At 34.1% G+C, this 19,093-nt stretch overlaps 1 protein-coding gene across 1 annotated transcript in view; it reads right to left on the bottom strand.

The window, feature by feature from the left end:
* Positions 1 to 683: 683 nt before the first annotated feature.
* The window catches only part of SLC26A7 (solute carrier family 26 member 7), a 306,162-nt gene continuing 287,752 nt past the window's right edge, over positions 684 to 19,093 (bottom strand). The window contains exons 17-20 of the mRNA XM_051970834.1: positions 10,966 to 11,066; positions 5,365 to 5,419; positions 5,172 to 5,275; positions 684 to 4,186 (exon numbers count right to left, since the gene is read on the bottom strand). Coding sequence (XP_051826794.1) covers positions 4,151 to 4,186; positions 5,172 to 5,275; positions 5,365 to 5,419; positions 10,966 to 11,066 — 296 coding nt within the window. The 3' untranslated portion in view covers positions 684 to 4,150. The remainder of the gene's footprint in view (positions 4,187 to 5,171; positions 5,276 to 5,364; positions 5,420 to 10,965; positions 11,067 to 19,093) is intronic.

Raw genomic sequence — 19,093 nt, 5'->3', positions numbered from 1 at the left:
CTGAAATTCTTTAAAGTACAAGATCTCTCATGAATAACGGATCCTTGTAGGCATTTTAAACCTAGAATTTTAAACCTAGAGTGGTCAATCTGAAAAAAAAAAATTAACGGACCATTTTGTAGGAGCATAAATACTTTTGGAAATAATGGACACTTTTTTTTAACCATGATGATTATCATATTTCATTTATTTCCAAGTGTTACATATTGCATTGGTACAAAGAATTACACAAAGAATTAAATGTATTGTAAAACATCCAAAAAAAAAAAAAGTGCAGAGAATTAAGACTATATGGTCTTAGTTAAGAATTCTTTGGATTGCAAAAGCACCACTTAACTCCCTATTTGAAATCTGGAATCATATTCACTGCCAAGAAAGCATATTCTGCATAGAATGAGATCATCATTCCACCTGAACACAGAATGCATGTTTCCCAAGCATATGTATGTTCACCAACTTCTTAATTTATTTTAGTAACCAGCAAATGTCAAACATTATCCGTATAGGCTATTGACACATTAATGTTTTCATTAAACAAGGAAGATCTTTTTCCTTATTACATTGCATATTTTTAGATGGGAGATTTGTCAAATAAATTACTTCAAAGTAGCTCAAGCCAGACCTCACTATGCTTGTATCATGTAATCAAGGGGAAAATAACCTTTAAAACAGAAGACAAATGATGAAAATTAAAGACATTTAATTTGCATAAGTGTATTGTTAACAGTCTTTCCTTTATTACATATTTTATGCTCAATTTTTAAGTGTCACCATGTTAGGTCCTTAGTACTCTTGCAGGTCAATTTTAATTTTTTTTTCTTTCTGATTTTGCTTTCCTGTAACATCTGAAAGGAAAATAGCTTGTCATTGAGGGAATGAGGGAGGGAGGAAAAAAAGCAAGGTCATCTTCAAAGAAAAATTTGGTGAATCTGCAACCATTACAGAATTGGGACAAAATTACAGTTTAAATTATGTCAACCCAATTAAATTATGTCTATTCCAAACTTACTAAAAATGTTAACTCATTTTGGCCTGCTTTTTTTTTTACCTCAAACATAATTAATACGGGATGTGTCATTGGCTTAATTTTTTTTAATACTTTCTACTTTCTACCACAAAAATGGAAGACACTCAAACATACAATTGCTCTGGCAACACTGGGGGTCATATTTAATAAAGAAAATAGAATAAGTCAACCTAGACTCTGATATTATTAGTGGGCTCCAAGATGTATAATTACTATTCCACCAGATAATGCTATCCATATTATGTATTTGTAAGAAGGTATAGTTATTTATGTTGGAAAACATTACTTTACAAGTTAAAGAGACTGTCCAGTAACCTTTCTGAACCTTTCACTGGTGAATCCATTCTAGCACATGTAGTTCTATCCTTCATTTCTATCACATTCCATCAATTGGAACAATTAATCCATAAAGATATATTGAACAATTCAACAGGAAAAGTTTAGCTTTTTCCCTAAAGATAAGCAAATTACATTTGCAAAAACTTCAACTTTCAATGGAGTTTTTTAAGATAAGTATTTGGCTGGCTTTGGCCTTTTCATACCAAACTAGAGATTAAAGAGTTTAGGTCAACTGAGGAAAAGTAATTTTTCATTTCTGGAAATAAAACAAACCTATGTTTTCATCTCTTCCTTACATTATGCACAAGACTATTTCCTAGATAATATAGGGAAATGCTCATGTCTATTATTTTCTTCCCATGAAATATATGGTTTGGTAAGACTAAAATATCATGCCATCTGAATGGGCATTTCATCATTTTTCATTTTCATTTCATTTCATCATAAGTTATTTTGAATCAGATGGTGGGAGCTTCAATTCACTTTTGGGAAAGCTCACAAAGCTTACTTTACAATCTTCTTGTCTAAATATAGACTCTTTTACTCTTATCTACAAGCTTCTCCTTAATTATCTTAATTAAAATTACTGGAAATATGCTAAGCCACTAAGTTCTTTTTTAAAAGGCTGTGTCTCCAAAAGTTTTCAATTTTTATTGTTTCTACACCTGTTACCTTTCTAAATGAAAATGCTTCTTACATAAACCAATATGCTAAACAGAAATGTAAGGCCCTATATACACCCATATGTGTGAATATATATTCAAAATATGAATAATTTATGTAGCTCACTTTAACTTAGGATAGCTATTTGCCCATTATCCTTTCATGTCTGTAGATTTGCAAGGCATATAATACCAAATGTTAATTGCCCTTGGGATACAGAGAAGTTCCCTAAAGGGTTATTTGTCATAAACTCTTATATTTATAGAACTTATGCATATCCTTGAAATAAAAGAGGAACAACTAACTAATACTCAACTAACAAATTATATGATCTCTTAAAAAATCACATTAGCTCTGTGGATTTCAATTTCTTTATCAAACTCTATTAAGGTAATGTTTAAGGTCTTTCCAATGCAAAATATCATCTGGTAGTGGTATTCTTGCTTCCAGAAGCCTTATTGGTGGTAAATAGATGTGGAACATGCACATTCTTTGGTACTAACCAAGCTAAATCTAGGCTGCCTGGCATCATACAGAGAAAGCTGGATTTTGGATCAGGAAGACCTGGGTTTGCCCCATGCTATTCCTGACACCTACTAGCCAAGTGATCATGGTCAAGGTACTTCACTCTTGGGAGCCTCAGCTTCCTCATCTGTTACATAGGGCTAACAATACCCATACCTCAAGATAACTTTAAGGCTCAAATGAAATAACATTATTTCATTTGTGTAATACATAATACTTTCCAAACTTGAAAGAATTATATAAAATCAGAAATCAGTACATTATACAATAAAATGATCCCAATTGTAACTTTCAAAACTCAAGATCCTGGGTATCTCTTTAATGTTCACAATAAAAAGGAAGTCCCCTAAGCCATAAACTTAATCCATAAATTTATATGCCTTTACATAGTATATAAAACTTCTAAACAGTTCAAAGTTTCCAAATTGTACTAGATGGGGTGAGGGTGGAAAGCTGAGAGAACTTTTCCTTGACTGGTTATTCATTCTTTGCTCTCATTAACTTCAGCGGCTTTCATAGTTGGAGGGAGCATTTGTGCTTCATACAATCATAGGATTATAGATACAGAGCTAGAAGGAATTTCAGACACCATTTATCCCAACCCCCTCACTTTACAGATGAGGAAATTGAGGCTCAATTCCCTCATCTGTACATGAGTTGTTCACGATCACACAGGTTTTAAGCAGCAGAGATGAAAATTGACTACGGCCCTTTTGCCCTTTCCAACTCTGCTCTACATCAATATTTACAAGCTTTGGTTAATTATGTTGTTATTGAATTGTTTCAGTTGTATCTGACTCTTTGTGATCCCATTTGGGATTTTCTTGGGAAAGATGCTGGAGTACTTTGCCACTTTCTTCTTCAGTTCATTTTACAGATGAGGTAACTGAGGGAAGCAGGATTAAGTAACTTGCCCAGGGTCACACAGCTGGTAAGTATCTGAAGCTGGATTTGAATTCATAAAGATTAGTCTTCCTGATTCCAAGCCCAGTTGTTCTATCCACTGTACCACCTAGCTGCCCCCGTGGTTAACTATACATATAACAAAAGTTGATTTCACATATTTGCTACTATCAAATGGTTTTATTCTTTTCCCCCCCTTTAGTGGGGAAGAAAGGCACTTGAAACTGATTATATATAGCCTATAAAGAGAGCTTTCTGTAGTTTTACAGGGGACAGGAAAGGACTCCTAATGTGTTATTCCAGCAGAAATATGTACCTGTATTTTGCAAATTAACTTTTAATTAAAAAGAATTAAAACAATATACAAAATGATAATGACAGACCAAGACTTTAGCTTAGTCTTTCAAGATACTGTATTTAAAAACACATATAAATTTTCTATGAAAATTTTACTATAGGACAACCAACCCTATGGGCCTGCTCAACATTAAGAAAACAGAAATAAAAAACAATATTTGGTAAATACAGATCAGTAGCCATTCAGTTACTGAATCTATTTATTACATTTGATATAAAATGTGTTGCCTACAGGAGTTCAATAATAAAAACAAAAGATCATGTAAAAACGTCATGACTTGGTTGATCCTGGAGAGCTACTCAGAGAGAAGAGATGAGCTATATAACACGTTAAGCTTAGACTTCACTGTGGTCACTGAATTTGCTCAGATTCTGAAACAAAAGAAACAGCAATGAACAATTATAGTCAGCATCACAATGGAAACAGCTACCCAAACACAAGTTCTGCCAAAAAAAATGAAATGAAAAATTCTATTTCTCTCTCAGTAGGTCCACACTCTTATTCCTGTGGAGACCAGAAGAGCAGGTACCCAGGGAACTGAATGGTATTGCAAGTAAAGGGAAAGGAGTCCAGAGATGAAAGAGTGTCTGATGAGCCAGATTCCTAGCACATGTACAAATGGAGCTAGAGGGGGTTTTAGAAGCCGTATCACACAAACCTTTCATTTTTTCAGATGCAGAAGGTGAGAACCAGGTAGATTAAATAATGATAAATCAATGTTATTCAAGAAATACATGAATGGGATTCAAACTAAGGTGCAACCCCAGGACTCTTTCTCACTCTACAAAGATGAAATCACAATGTACTAAGTTACAAGGATCTCAATTATTCCTCAACCCAGGGTAGATGGGATTTGCAACATCTGGTACACTTAAAGGTATAGTCCCAAGAAATAGCCATGTTTGTACAGAATATGTACATAATAGTTGCCATATATATAGTGTGTGTACACACACACACACACACACACACACACACACACACACACATAGATAGTGTGTGTTTGTGTGCGGAAGTTTGGAGGCAGAAGTGAACTAGTAGGAGAATGGAAGTCATATTTAGAATTTGGAATTCATATATTGGCCAACCCAAGAAAAAAGCATTCAATTTAAACAAAAGGTGTGGAATTTTGCATTTTATAAGCACATAATAAATATGATTAGGTCTTATGGATTGGGGAAACCATTATTAACCACTAGACTCTAAACATCTAGGAGAGGGATTATACTCAGAAAAAATATCTGAAATACAGATCTTCACTAGTTTTTGAGATGCAAATTATACCTGTGAGCGAATCCTAAAACGTGATTATTTAGCATATTATACGAATATCCTAGTCTCCCCTTTAAGTCTCACCTTATTTAAATGGATGGCACCAATTGCAGCAGATACTGATTCAAAGAAAATATGTTTATCGGACTCTAGGTGTCCACAATATTGCACTGCTTTTTTCAAGGAAGCTGAAACAGAGGATGAATATTAAATTCCATGTGATAAATACTTCCAGTGTCACAGTAAACTTATTTATCAAGGATTAAGACTTACTTACCTGTGCAATTTGCTAACAAGAAGTCGATATTTTGGCTTTTGCAATCCATGTAAGCCTAGATGGACAAAAGTAAAATATGTCAGTCAACTCAGTGAGTAGGGAGAAAAGTTACTATCAGTGTGACTATGGGAAAGTCACTTAACTTCTCAACAACTCAAGTCTCTTCATTTGTAAAAGGAGAGAGAATGAGAGAGCTAGACTACATAGCTCCAATTTATGATTCTAACTGTATTGATGAAATTGCAACACTAGAGGGAGGCATTGTATATTTCACTCCTACACAGTAATCCATTTTACTAAAGAGACTTAAGCAGAAAAGGACTAGCTTTAATCAAACAAGACATTTATCACTTCTCTAACTATATTTTTCTTACTTCAATGTTTTCCCTTTTTAACAGAAAACGGTGTTTTCTGTTAACAAAATCAAAAGATTGCCTATATTCTATATTTTCAAAGTTAAATATTTCTGCCCTACTCTATCTCTTCTGGAAGCACCAAGGAAACACAAAGAAAACTAAATGATGTAAGCTGAAGAGATTTAAAATTTTACTAATTTGACTGGTTTATTTGAGCATCAGGAAGGATACATGAAGAAAACTAAATTTAAATTGCAAATATCTAAAATTCAACTACTCTTGCCTGATTTATTTGATAACCTGAGGCTTATAAGAAAAACCTAGATAACCAACCTAGGTAGTTAGGTTGGTTCCCTTTTAATTGTTTCACACATTTGCACTCAGTAGAAAAACCTCATTTCTACTCTGGGTTTCATTACATGATCACAAGAGAACAAGTGGAAAAAGGAAAATTAAGAGCAGGTTAAAAACAGTACTGAAATTCCCATTGGATTTGAAAAAGTGAATTCCTTGAAAGAAGAGACTTCCTTACTTTCCTATTTCTATCCTGGGTGCAAGAATGTATTTGTATTTATGTTTCCTGCAGGTAGTCCATATAAAGGCATTTAATAAATGGTTACTGACTGATAGATTCAATCCTACTCAAAAGTAAAATCAAATTTGGATACTTTTGAGGAAAAGGCAGTGTAGTGGAAATAATTTTGAACTTGAAAGGAGAGAGCCTTAATTTTTAATCCTCATTCAGAATGACACATTATGGAATCCTGGACAAGTCTCTGAAGTTCTCTTATTTCCTCTGTAATATAAGCATATCAGCTGCAATATCCATTTCACAGAGTAACTCCAAGTATTAAATAAGATGTGTGGAAAACCTTCTAAATATCTTAAGAACTATATAGGAGGTAGCCTAATTCAATGAAAATAGTTTTGGAACGAAATTTAAATATTTTCTTCCTTACTTCTTTCCTTCCTTCCTTCCTTCCTTCCTTCCTTCCTTCCTTGCTTCCTTTATTTCTCTTATCCTTTCTTAAGTACCTAATGGACACCATGTAACCAAAGCTTATATAAGGTTTAGCTAAGTTGATCGTTGAAATAGAAAGATTTTAAAGCTATCTTTTACTAATGTGGAGAAATATTGATTAGAAAGAGATCAACTAAACTCAGTATTGGGACCTGTGAATAACTACCTACTAAATTTATGAGGTGAAAAAGAGAATTTCAAGCTGATGTTTGGATGTTTGGTTTTTCATTAAATCCAATGAAGCATGAGAGCAGAGTTACGGCTGGTTTATGGCTTTTGATAAACATACTCTTTACCTCAGTGACCTCCCTGATACCCCACATAGATGACTAAGTAGAGGTCACATCATGTTTCTCAGCCAACAGCTCTGAGAAGTAATGTTTCTGAATTTGTAACTTACTTAAGAACAGTTGAATGAATTAAAAAGTGGAGACTTCATTAGAAAAAAAAATTCCCTTTTCATTTGGGTCACTCTTTTTGACAAAGCCTAGAATGGTGGAACATAAGGACTTATGTTTTCTTTATGAGTCATTACTCAGTACCTTCCTTACTTAGGATTATATTATCCCATGCTTACAAAGGAAACAAGCAGATAAATCATTTAGAGTGATATTATAGAGCAAATCAATGTTAATAATAGTGTGGAGTCACTGACTTTTTTTTAGTTTAGACTGAGAATAAAGATGCAAATAGATCAAACCATACTTTATTGAAGTGGTTTCTGCCCTCTTGACAAATGAATGTGATCACAAGAATGACTGACTCAATCAACTGTATAGAAGTTCCCCATTAATACAGCTCTTATGAAGCTTACAATCTTGAAGACAGCTACACTATTTTGAAAATATCTGTTACTCCAAACTGTTTATGGAATTCTTCTTTTAAAAATCCTATTCTCTATGTATTGCAAAAGCAGGGTAATCTTCCTGCTTCTTAGCAATTCCAAAGTCTACTTTTCAACTCCTAGTACAGTAGTATAAATCATGTTAGGAAGCAGCTTTATAATTTGAATTTCCCACAATATTGGAGAGGGAACTTCAAAGATTATCTAGTATCTTTTTGAAAATAATCAATTATTAATATCGAGGAGAGACTCCTCAGAGGAGTAATTAGAAAAAGATTTTGCATATGAGCTATTCTTTGAAATAACTTAGAGATTCTAGGTCTGAACATGTTATTCCTCTCTTAGGAAGGGGGGTAGAATTCTTCAGAAGTTTCCTTTTTACTTTTTTGGATAAGATACAAATGATTCTGTTTGTCATTTAAAGCCTTTCTTGATCTAAGCCCAGAGACAATCTTTCCAAGCTGATAATATATTACTAACTCTCTTTAGCCAAAATGGCCAAGTTATTCCCTATCCATGACCATCTAATTTCTGTCACCATATTTTTGGACAGCTTACATCCCATTCCTGCAATATTCTCCTTCCTCCTGAATCACTGAGCTTCCTCCAAAACGTCATTCTCAACTTATCCCAGTTTTTTATCTTTCCCCCATTTCCATTTCTTCACTTTGTCTCAAGTTCATATATATTACTTTTGCTGCATTTCCCTATATTTTACTAAGCTATGAAAATATTGCTTTCCCCCCTTAAAAGGTAAAATCCTTAAGGGTGGATTCTAATTTTTGTGTTTATATCGTCAGATGGCAGTATAAGATACAGTTAGGCACTTACTAAATTTTTATTAATTTATTTATTCCTTAAGGAGTAGATGAGAAGAGAGTATCTTCCAGATTTGGGGAAACACTTCAGTAAAGGCATAGAAGTAGAAAATGGAACATCAAGTCCAGAGAATGAATCATAGGCCAGTTTGACTAGATTGAAGAATTAATATGAAATATAACTGGAAAGGTCATTGGGAGGCTTTCAGTATCAGGATTTTGTACTTTATTCTAGAAATAATAGATAGTCACTGAAGATTTTTAAGCAGGGAAATGACAAAACAGTAATGAGAGATTTGAAACTATAGTATATGATTGACTTGTTTAAGATCACACAACTAATAAGATCAGGAGAGGAAACCAGATCTTGAGACTTCATCCAACTCTATGGATTCTCTATTATACTATCATCACATTGTTGCTCTTGTTCAGTTCTCATACCTTTACATGTTGGTACTCTGTCCAAAGGAATATAAATTTTGATCACTCATACTTCTCAAGATATCTTGGGGTTTGAGGGTTTGAGGGATAGATGTTTTTCTTCCCTATATATTTATTTTTATCATTTTTTACAACTGAGAAAACTTTTATTTCATGTAGTTTTATTTATGAGCTCTGGAAACATAGCTCTGAAAAAAAGGTTTTAATTCAAATGATTATTTGATTATGTCTTTAAACCCAAATCATTCCAGCTCTCACTAATTGACCTATAATAGATAACATTCTAAGGCTCATTCGATCATTGTTTGGGTTTTGATGGCTCAGAGTGTAAGTAGCAATTGTTTCTGTTCTGGACAGAAATTCTGAGGCTTTTCCCTTCCCTGGCTGATTATTTTGTGAAGGAAAGTAAACCATCTTTTATCTCAATTCTTACTTAGCCTTTAACTACTTAATGGGAATTGCCTGACACAAATTGTGACCTAAAAAAGACCTGAGCTTAAAAAAGGCCAAGATCTTCCAATGCATCCTGCATCATTGTCAGTCATCCTGACCTATGTTTTGCCACTGGACTCTGATAACTTTGGAGGACAGCATGGGGACTTAGGGCTTTGCACATATCTGTTTCACTTAAATCCAATTCACTTGCAAGTCAAAACATTAGCCTCCTGATATCATTGGTCTTGTTGTTATTCAAACAATAATAACAATGATGCCTGACTCTTCATGACTCTTTTTGGGATTTCTTGGCAAAGATACTGCAGTGGTTTGCGATTTCCTTCTCCAGCTCATTTTTTCAGCTAAGGAAACTGAGGCAAATAGGGTTGAGTGACTCCCAGGGTCAGACAACTATTAAGTATCGGAAGTCAAATTTGAATTCAGGTCTTATTATCTCCAGACATGCCACTCTCTCCTCTGTGCCAGCTAGTTGCCCACACTTTCAGCATAGATTTCTACCATAGGTCCCCCCAAGATCCACTGAGTCTAAGATTTTATTACATTAATAGCACAAATAGGAAGAATATTTGACCTACACAGAACTTAAAGTCAGCTGACTACGCTTATGAAACCAAATTGAGTATGATTACTTAAACTCAGTGAATGTATTTATTATAAACAGTAATCCTCCTTGCCTACTATTGTAGTTGTTACTACTAATAATAATAGAAGTGAACTCATAAATAACTCACAAATAACTTGTGAGTTGGCTAGTTCCAGTATTATTTAACCTCATTTTATAGATAAGGTTGAGAAAATGGAGGCCCAGAGACATTCACTGACTTGTCTATGGTCACACAGCTAAATTAGAGTTGTCATTTGTATAGGGCTTTAGAATTCTAAAGTATTTTAAATATAATATAAAATTCATCTTAAACAACAGGCTTTTAGGTAGGTAGAATGAGTAATGTTATCCTCATTTTGCAAGAAGGAAACTGGAGGACTTAGCTTTTTTACTTCCAGACCTCCAACCATGAGATCTTGATTGGTGAGCATGACATTATTGGCCCCCTGAAGCAGGCCAAATGCTCCAGAGATGCTTTACTTTTCTCCTCTGCCATCTAAACCTAAGAGAGGAAACATGGTATAGTAGAGGGTAAACCTTGGATTCAAGTCCTCCTCTGACAAAGGCTGGCCGTATGACCATGTACAAGTCCTTTAAACTCTCAGGACTTCAATATAATACTCTAATACTATATATTAAGGAGTTACCAATCTATACCAGTGGAGAAAATTCCTGTTCAAGATTTCCCACATTTACAAAACCACAGAAATTGACTCTGTTCCAAAAGAAATGTATGTATATTTAAATATATGTGGGCATATAAGCACCATCATCTTGCTACTCCTATCAGGAAGGAAGATATGCATAACACAGTCAAACTGAATAAAATACATAATGTAATGATGACCTCTAATTATTCTTTTTTTCATAGGAAGATTATATTTCTATGGCATATGGAAGAAGAAACAATCAACCCAATCCATCATTTTTATGCATTTGAAGCAAAGGGCTAAGAGGTACAAATCCACTTTACCCATCCAGAACAGACTTCCCCCTCAGTTTAGGAGAAAGAGAAGGATGCTTGGGAGAACATTCAAATTTGAAATAAATTACTTAAATACCTGAACTAGTGTAGATACTCCAGTATAATCAAAGAAGGTCAATCCAATGCAATCCAGTATCACAGAACATTTTTCATTAGGATATGGTTGTGGGGTTTCCCCTGAAGAAAGAACAAAGATAAAATCTGATGAGAATTTCCAAAGAAAAGAGTTTCCAATTTTCTAGAATCCCAAGGAAATGATCTAACATGTAATATTAATTTGCATTATTAAATTTTTAAGGTACTCTCATGTGCCTTTTATAATGAGTACCAAGAAAATTAAAAGATATGAAAGATAAAGGGGTTCACAGTTTCAGACATAATCTTTTTTTGTTCTATTGTATACATGGGAGTTTGAGTTGGTATATGTTAGATTTATTAAGATGGAGGCATCTACTTGGCCTAGTGGACATAGCACTGGAATCAGTGAGATTTAAGCTCAAATTCTGCCTCATATTCTTTCTTACTAGTTCTGTGACTCTAGACAAGTCACTTAATTTCTACTTGCCTCAGTTTTCTTATCTGAGATGATATCTGTTAAACATTTTTGCTTTAAAGAGACCAAATTGGAGCTCATCTTTTTGACCACAGGTCCAACATTCTATATACTATGCCACCTAGTCTAAATAATTATAAGATTATAATAAGCATAGTTAAAGAATGTTATAATTATCCTATTATAATTATATTGTGCCATATAAGTGTACATTATTTTAATATATAACTATATATAATGCATGGTTATATATTCTTTTAATATGTAACTATGTAGTTAGATATTATTTTAATATATAATTATATAAAATACATGGCTATATATTACTTTAACATATAACTAGACACAATACATGGCTATATATTATTTTAATATGTAACTATAATACATGATTATATATTATTTTAATATATAACTATATATAATACATGGTTATATCTTATTTTAATATATAATACATCTCCATCCTTACTTCCTTTCTCTATTCCTCTCTCCCTCTTTTCCTCCTTCTCTTTCTCCTCCTCTCCCTCTCTACCCTTCTTTTCTCTCTCCCTCCCTCACTCCCTCCCTCTTTCCCTCCTTCCCTCTTTTCCTCTCTCTGCCCACAAAGGAGCTCAGATCCTTACCTACAAATGCTCTTAAAAGCATTTATTTTTGTCTTTTGTTCCTCTGAACCCTCCTAAAATATCTTGGAATTTACTGGTTAGATTTCCTTCTTAAGGACAAAGCCTTAAACCAAAACCAATCTGATTCTCATTGGCCACCAGGGGGTCCTAGGCCAAGCCCCAGTAGGTCATTGTTTGGATCTAATTGACTCAGATTGAATGTAAATAGCAATCATTTCTCTTCAGACCAGAAATCCTGAAGGTCTTCCCCTCCCAGATTCACTTATTTAGATTTTTTTAGGTGAGGTGAAAGAGGAGATTCTTTGCCTCTATTGCTATCTATCCTAAATCACTGAATGGAAGTGGCATCAGTCAGACAGATCTGTAGAAGACCTTAACTTAAAAAGACCAAGATCTCCCACTGCTTTAGGGCCATCTCCAAGTTGTCCTGATCTATACCTGGCCACTGGACCTAGATGGCTCTGGAGGGGAAGGTGAGGAAGGTGACCTTGCACATCCTCCCTCACTTAAATCTAATTCACTTGCATGTCATGGTATCATCTCCCTAAAGTCAGGTTCCTCTTGGAGAACAAAGAACAAAACAACAATATAATTATACATAATATAAATTTGAATATATGTTATAAACTTAGTATAATAATTTTAAGTTATCTATAAACATAATAGTAGAAATACAATTATATTATGGTGTATAAAAATTCTGGGTTTTCAAAGCAATAAAGGGCAAACTCTTAATTAAAAAGGTCTCCCCTGGTGACTAATATTTTTGGTACCAACTTACGTAATAATGACAAAAACTACCATTCACATAGCATCTACTATGTATTAGGCACAGTGCTAAATTCTGTACAAATTTTATATTATTTCATTCTCATAATCACCATGGGAAGTGGATACTACATTTTACAGAAACTGAGGCCGAGACCTTATCTACCCAGTATCTCAGCAATAAATAAATTTTGAGATGAGATTCAAACTCTGGTCTCTCTGAGTCTAGGCCTACTGTTTCATCTATTGCACCACCTGCCTCAGGTAATACTGTCTACTGAGAGTAGAGGGTCACATTCAGGTTCAGTCTCTAGCAAAGATTGAATCACTGAAGTGTCTAAGAATCTGTAAGTGTAGAGTTAGTTAATTTGACCACCAGGGGGCAAAATAATCTAGTTGCATGATCCTGTTCAGTAAAAAGAATTAGATCCAAAGTCACAATCAGCTCTATAGTTCAGAGTGTTGGGTCTCCAGACAGGAAAATCCAAATTCAAATTCACCTCAGACTCTCACTAATTGTGTGCTCTGGGCAGGTCACTTAATCCCTATTTGCCTTAATTCACTGTTGAAGGAAATGGCAAAATACTCCATTATCTTTCCCAAGAAAACCCCTTATGAGGTAACCAAGAGTCAGAAAGCACTAGTAGTCACAGGTTTGCCCAAGAAGTTATGCTGTAAACCTAACACAAGAAGCACTCTTCTGCTAGGGGGTCTGACAACCTCTGTCTACTCTTCTCTCCTTTTATTAAGGACAGGTTATTTCCTTAGTGTAAGGGGTGGGTGTTTATGTAGATTGGCATAATCTCACTGTTAAGTAGTCTCACTGTTTCAGTACATCCCCCATTCTCCAGAAAACCCTTGCCTTTTTCCAGTAGTAGTAATAGTAATAGTAGTAGTAGTAGAAATAGCAACAGTAGCAGCAATAATAATAGCAGCAGCAGTAGTAGTAACAGCAGCAGTAGTAATAGTAGTAGTAGTAGTACTTGCAGAAGTAGTAGTATAGCAGTAGGAGTAGTAACAGTAGTAGTAGTAGTAGTAGTAGTAGTAGTAGTAGTAGTAATAGTGGTAGCAGTAGTAGTTGTAATAATAGCAGAAATAGTAGTAGTAGTATTAACAGTAATAGTAAAAGCAGTAGCAGTAGTAATAATTGTAGTGGCAATAGTAGTAGTTATAGCGGTAGTAGCAATAGTAGCAGTAGGAGTAGTGGTAACAACAGTAGTAATATAAGCATTTATTTAGCACCAACTATGTATCTGGCATTGTGTTAAGTACTGTATAAATATTATCTGTAGATGTCATTATTACAAATGAGAAACTCAAGGCAGAGGTTCAATGGCGTGCCTGAAGTTACACAGCTAATATGTATCTAAGGCTGAATTTGAACTCAAGTCTTTAACTTTTATCCACTGTAATACCTAAGCTGCCTAAGAGTCTTCTTTTCTTCCTGTCTCAGTGAAACAAATGACATAAATATGCATAACTATCTATCTATCTGTCTGTCTATATCTATCTATCTATATTTAAAGGAACAAAACCAAGTACAAATGCATGTATTAAATACCCACACCTTCTCTTCTCAAACCTGGAAACTCAGAACTTCTGGGGTATATAGGCAAGATCAATTCAGGTGCTCAGATTCAAATCTCCCCAACTCCCTGGGAAAGGAGGCAAGGTAAGCCAGTTGGGCAGTCTACACAACTAAAGGCTGGATGGGAAGCTCTCAATTGGACACTACCTGAGGAACACTTCCTAGACATGTTGCCTCTTTTTCTTCACTCTATAATTCTGGCAACTGTAAGGGTCTGTGGATCCTCTGTTCTCTCCTAAGGACCAGTGACTAGAAAGGAAGAAAAGACTGTTGTCTAATGGTTAGAGCAGAGAAGGCCTGGATTTAAATACTCCTTCAGATACTTATTGGGCTACGTTGACACTGGGCAAGTTGATTTAAGCTCTCTAGGCCTGGTTTCCCTTTGTAAAAATAAAGGGGTAGGAAGAGGGAACCTAATAATCTCTATGATACTTTCCATATTTAAATCAATGATATTATGATCTTTACAAGGCATGGTCAATCTTCCCCAGTCTCTCAGTTCCCTGAAAATAGTAAGATCGTGCCTCTAATTCAGTACCAATAGCCTAGTTTACTGTGTTCTGTCCTTTTTTTCTTGGGGGAGATGCGGGGGAGAGAATGTATCAGTGACACGATATGTCACTTTTTACTAAACTAAGCCTACAGTATTACTAAATTAATTGCTTTTGCAACTGAAACTGTATTAGGATCTACAGCTCCATCCTAGCCCATAACCTCCTCCTTCCTTCCTATCCATCACTATTTCCATTATAATTCTGCTCTTAGAAAAAGCACTCTTTGCCTGGAGCTTTCTTCACACACACACCCATGCTGCTGTCCAACTGCTGATTTCATTTGAAACTGATTTCTCCAAATTATCAATGGCCTTTTAATGGATAAATCAAATAGATTTTCTTTAATTTCCATCCCTTCTTAAATTCTTTGCATCATTTGATCCTGGTGATCATCTTCTCTGTATATTCTTCCTCTTCCTCATTCTGGATTTTGGGGACTTATATTTCTCTGTATGATTGTTCTTTCTCAGTTTCTCCTTCGTTGGATATGATTGCTATTATTATTTTTTGTGGATTTAACAAACATGAAAAAGAATTGTGTGCATAACTAAACTTGTTAGGTTGCTTTACAATGTATATTAAATCTAAAATAGCACAAAAGTGTTCTGCTTATCTATTTTATTTGGATCTTTCTTCTGTTTTCTTCTATGTGTTTTAAATGCTTCATTGATTTTTTTCTATGTTCCTTTTTTTGAATCACTCTAATTATCTATCAATCATTTCTTCACCAAATCAATAGAAGCCCTCCCTTGTAACCAATATATATAGTCAAGCAAGGCAAATCAACATATTGACTATGTCTATAGATGTCTCTGTATTTCTAATCTACTACCTCTGCTTCATCATCAGCCTTCTGAAAAAGTATTGATCACTGAATTGAGTGGACTTTTTGAGTCTTTCAAAGATATTTTCCTAGATATTAATTAATCCAGGATAGTCTTCCATCCATCCATCCAACTGTTAGAATTTCCTCTATGTTAAGCCTTCTTCTTGTTTCTCTTTAATATATTTGGTAACCTCACCAGCTCTCCTAGGTTCAATAACTATAATCTCAATGATTACTCTCTATGCAGATGACTCCCAGATTTTTATATTAAGTTTTGTGACAATTTCCAGTCACATATGGTCATTGCCATCTGGCTATCTTGTAAACATATCAAACTTAATATTTTCAAGATAGAACTCATTATCTTTTCCTCAAAATCTATTCCTCCTCTGAATGCCACTATTTATTTTCAAAGAAATAATATCATAGTTACCTGTGTCATTCTAGACTCCTCTCTCTCCCTAATCCTACATGGTCAATCAGTTACCAAATCTTATCACTTATTTCTATCTTGTACTTATGTTCTATTAGGAAGATACAATCTGTAAACAGATTAAGTGTATACATGAAAATTTGAAGAAGAGGGAAGAAATACAATGGATCAGGAAATACAAGAGGTCATATTTAAGAGAAGCTCCACAAGCTAAAGGCTTTGGGACACATTACTTCCTTTTACACATTCCAAGTTCCAGCTCAACTGGCTCCCCTATAACACAACATTACAATTCTCATTTCTATGCTGGTATACTGGCTTTTCCCCTTCCCCTATGCCTAGAATATGTTCTCTCTTCCCTTAAAGCTCATGGAATCCCTGACTATTTTAAAACTCAGCCCAAGCATCATGTCTTATTATGACACATTCCTGATTCTTCATCTGATAGTGCTTCCTCACCCCTAAATTACAACATATTTACTGTTTATCTCTTTTATATCTATTCTCATATGACTGCATGTTTTTTCTCCTCATAGAATGAGAACACCTTGGTGGCAGGAATTCTTTTTAAAAAAACTTCACAGCCTAGTATGTAGTATCTATTTATTAATAAATATTGAATTAATAATGATAACAGTCTGGGCTTCAGATTTCTCATATATAAAATAAAGGAATTTGATTAAATGGTTTATATATTCCCTTCCAGATCTAAATATAGGATTTGAGGTGAAAAGAATGAGAATATATTCCATCGCAACAATGATTTGTGCTCAGAAGGTGGAAGCAAATAGAAACTCTATTTCAGGATAGGTATGAACGAAAAAGGAGGCGAATCAGTCATTAATGGAAATGAAAGGCATAAGGAACATCTTAGGGTTTCATTGATTATTATAAAATATTAAAAGAACTGGAAGGAGACATCCAAAACTCTGAACCTGTCACAAATAGTTTGTTCAAGAAAACAAATGGATAAGAATCACACAAGATGAAGTCATTTATGAGTTTCAATTTCAATAATGCATAGAAAACAATGAGAACAAAGCATTTAACATGTCATTTTTGCATTTAGCTACCAGGAAAATATTAAGAGGCTGTTTGCCTAAAGTAACCATGTCAAAATGTGGTCTGGGGATTTCTAGGGGTCTCTGAGATTGTTTCAGGGAACATTTGAAGTCAAAACTATTTTCATGATAATAATGACATTTTAATTTCTAATATGGTAAATATCAATAAATATAGTTCACATAAACTCCCCTTAAGGTATGGAGGATTGTCAATAACTTTTAAGAGTATAAGGGGCTCCCAAGACCAAAAAGCTTGAGAACTGCTGGCTTAAAAGAATGTGTTTATGTAGGATTTTTTTTTTTTTATATTTAGGAAATTGATTTTACTCCCCCTCTCCAAGTCAATAAAAATATAATATTACTACTTGTCAATTTTAAAAAGCTTTAAAGCCATGATGACTGAATTATTAGTCTATAATCTATCTATCTATCTATCTATCTATCTATATATATATATACATATATATATATGTCGATTTTTATTGCAAAGAAAGATTTAATTGTGTTTTAAATTACCAATGATTCAACATGAAGCAAAAGAATAAAGAATACCAAACAACTATTAATTAACTTTGACAAAGTCACAATGAATTGGGCTTTATACCTCTTGAAATCTATTACTTGGCTACTCTAGACATTGGTAGAGAACAGGATTTAAAATCAGAAAGAGAGGAATAAAAATCCTGTCTCTAAGACTGTGTGTGTGAGTGTGAGTGTATGTGTGTGTGTGTGTGTGTGTGTGTGTGTGTCTCAAGACAAATCATTTAAACCTCTATCAGCCTCAATTTCCTCCTCTGTAAAAAATAATGATAATAGAAGTATAAACTTCATATTGTGAACATCAGAGATAATGCATGCAAAATTCTTTGCAAGCCTTAAAATGATCATTATTATTATTATCATTACAATGGCAAGTACCCTCGATTCAGTGTTGGCCTCAAAAATCTTATAATACAACAAGATCAAGAAACAGTCAAGAACAAAATTTTTTCTCCCCATAATTCATTTTAACCTACAAATTTTATTTTTGTAATAGGGAAATAACCAATGTGGAAATAACATCATGTTATTTTTGGTACTATATCCTCTCAAAAACTCTGTACAAATACTCAGCAGGGATCATCAACACCTAGGATGTTGTACAAGAAGCTAATATTTGAGATTTAAAAGAGCTCAGAAGGTATCTTTTAAGTAAAAGGCGAGAGAAGGAAAAATAGCCATGAGGCCAGAGGCAGCCCTTTAAAATTTTGCCTCTTTCAGGCTGGGAAGTAGCAGCTGCAGAATCCTGATGACTTATTAACCCAATGAAAAAAATAATAGGATCCCAGCGCATGAGATCAGAATGTTTATCGTTCATGTTCATTAGGCAAGTCACTAATATAGCTTTTACTGCCTAATTTTTAGTGTGTCAAGTTGACTTAAAGACCTAAAACAAGAATGAATAAGACTACATTTCAATCCTGGAGATAAAGTTATTTGTTTTTTTTTTTTCTTTTTGGTAGGGGAAGAGGCGCATACTAAGATAAATGGATGTTTATGGTGTACCAAGTGGTACTGGGAAAAAAGACATTAAAAGAGAATCAGAAATATTGCTGTATTCTCAAACAACATAGTCATTTAAAATAAGCATTTAATGAGTTTTCTTAAATGTTTTTCAGAAATGGGAAAAGGTTCCATTTTGTAACCTTTTCCTTTCAATTCTCTTCTTGTATTCATCTACCTAAAAGAATGGCCATTCTTTTACTCTAAGCTTCTAAGTAAAGTAACCAAAGCAATTAGATTTTTGAAAAGT

The sequence above is a fragment of the Antechinus flavipes genome, chromosome 1 (assembly GCF_016432865.1).
Source record: "Antechinus flavipes isolate AdamAnt ecotype Samford, QLD, Australia chromosome 1, AdamAnt_v2, whole genome shotgun sequence".
NCBI classification, from domain to species: domain Eukaryota; kingdom Metazoa; phylum Chordata; class Mammalia; order Dasyuromorphia; family Dasyuridae; genus Antechinus; species Antechinus flavipes.
Note: the sequence above shows the minus strand (reverse complement) of the source record. Positions and strands in the feature narration are given on the sequence as shown.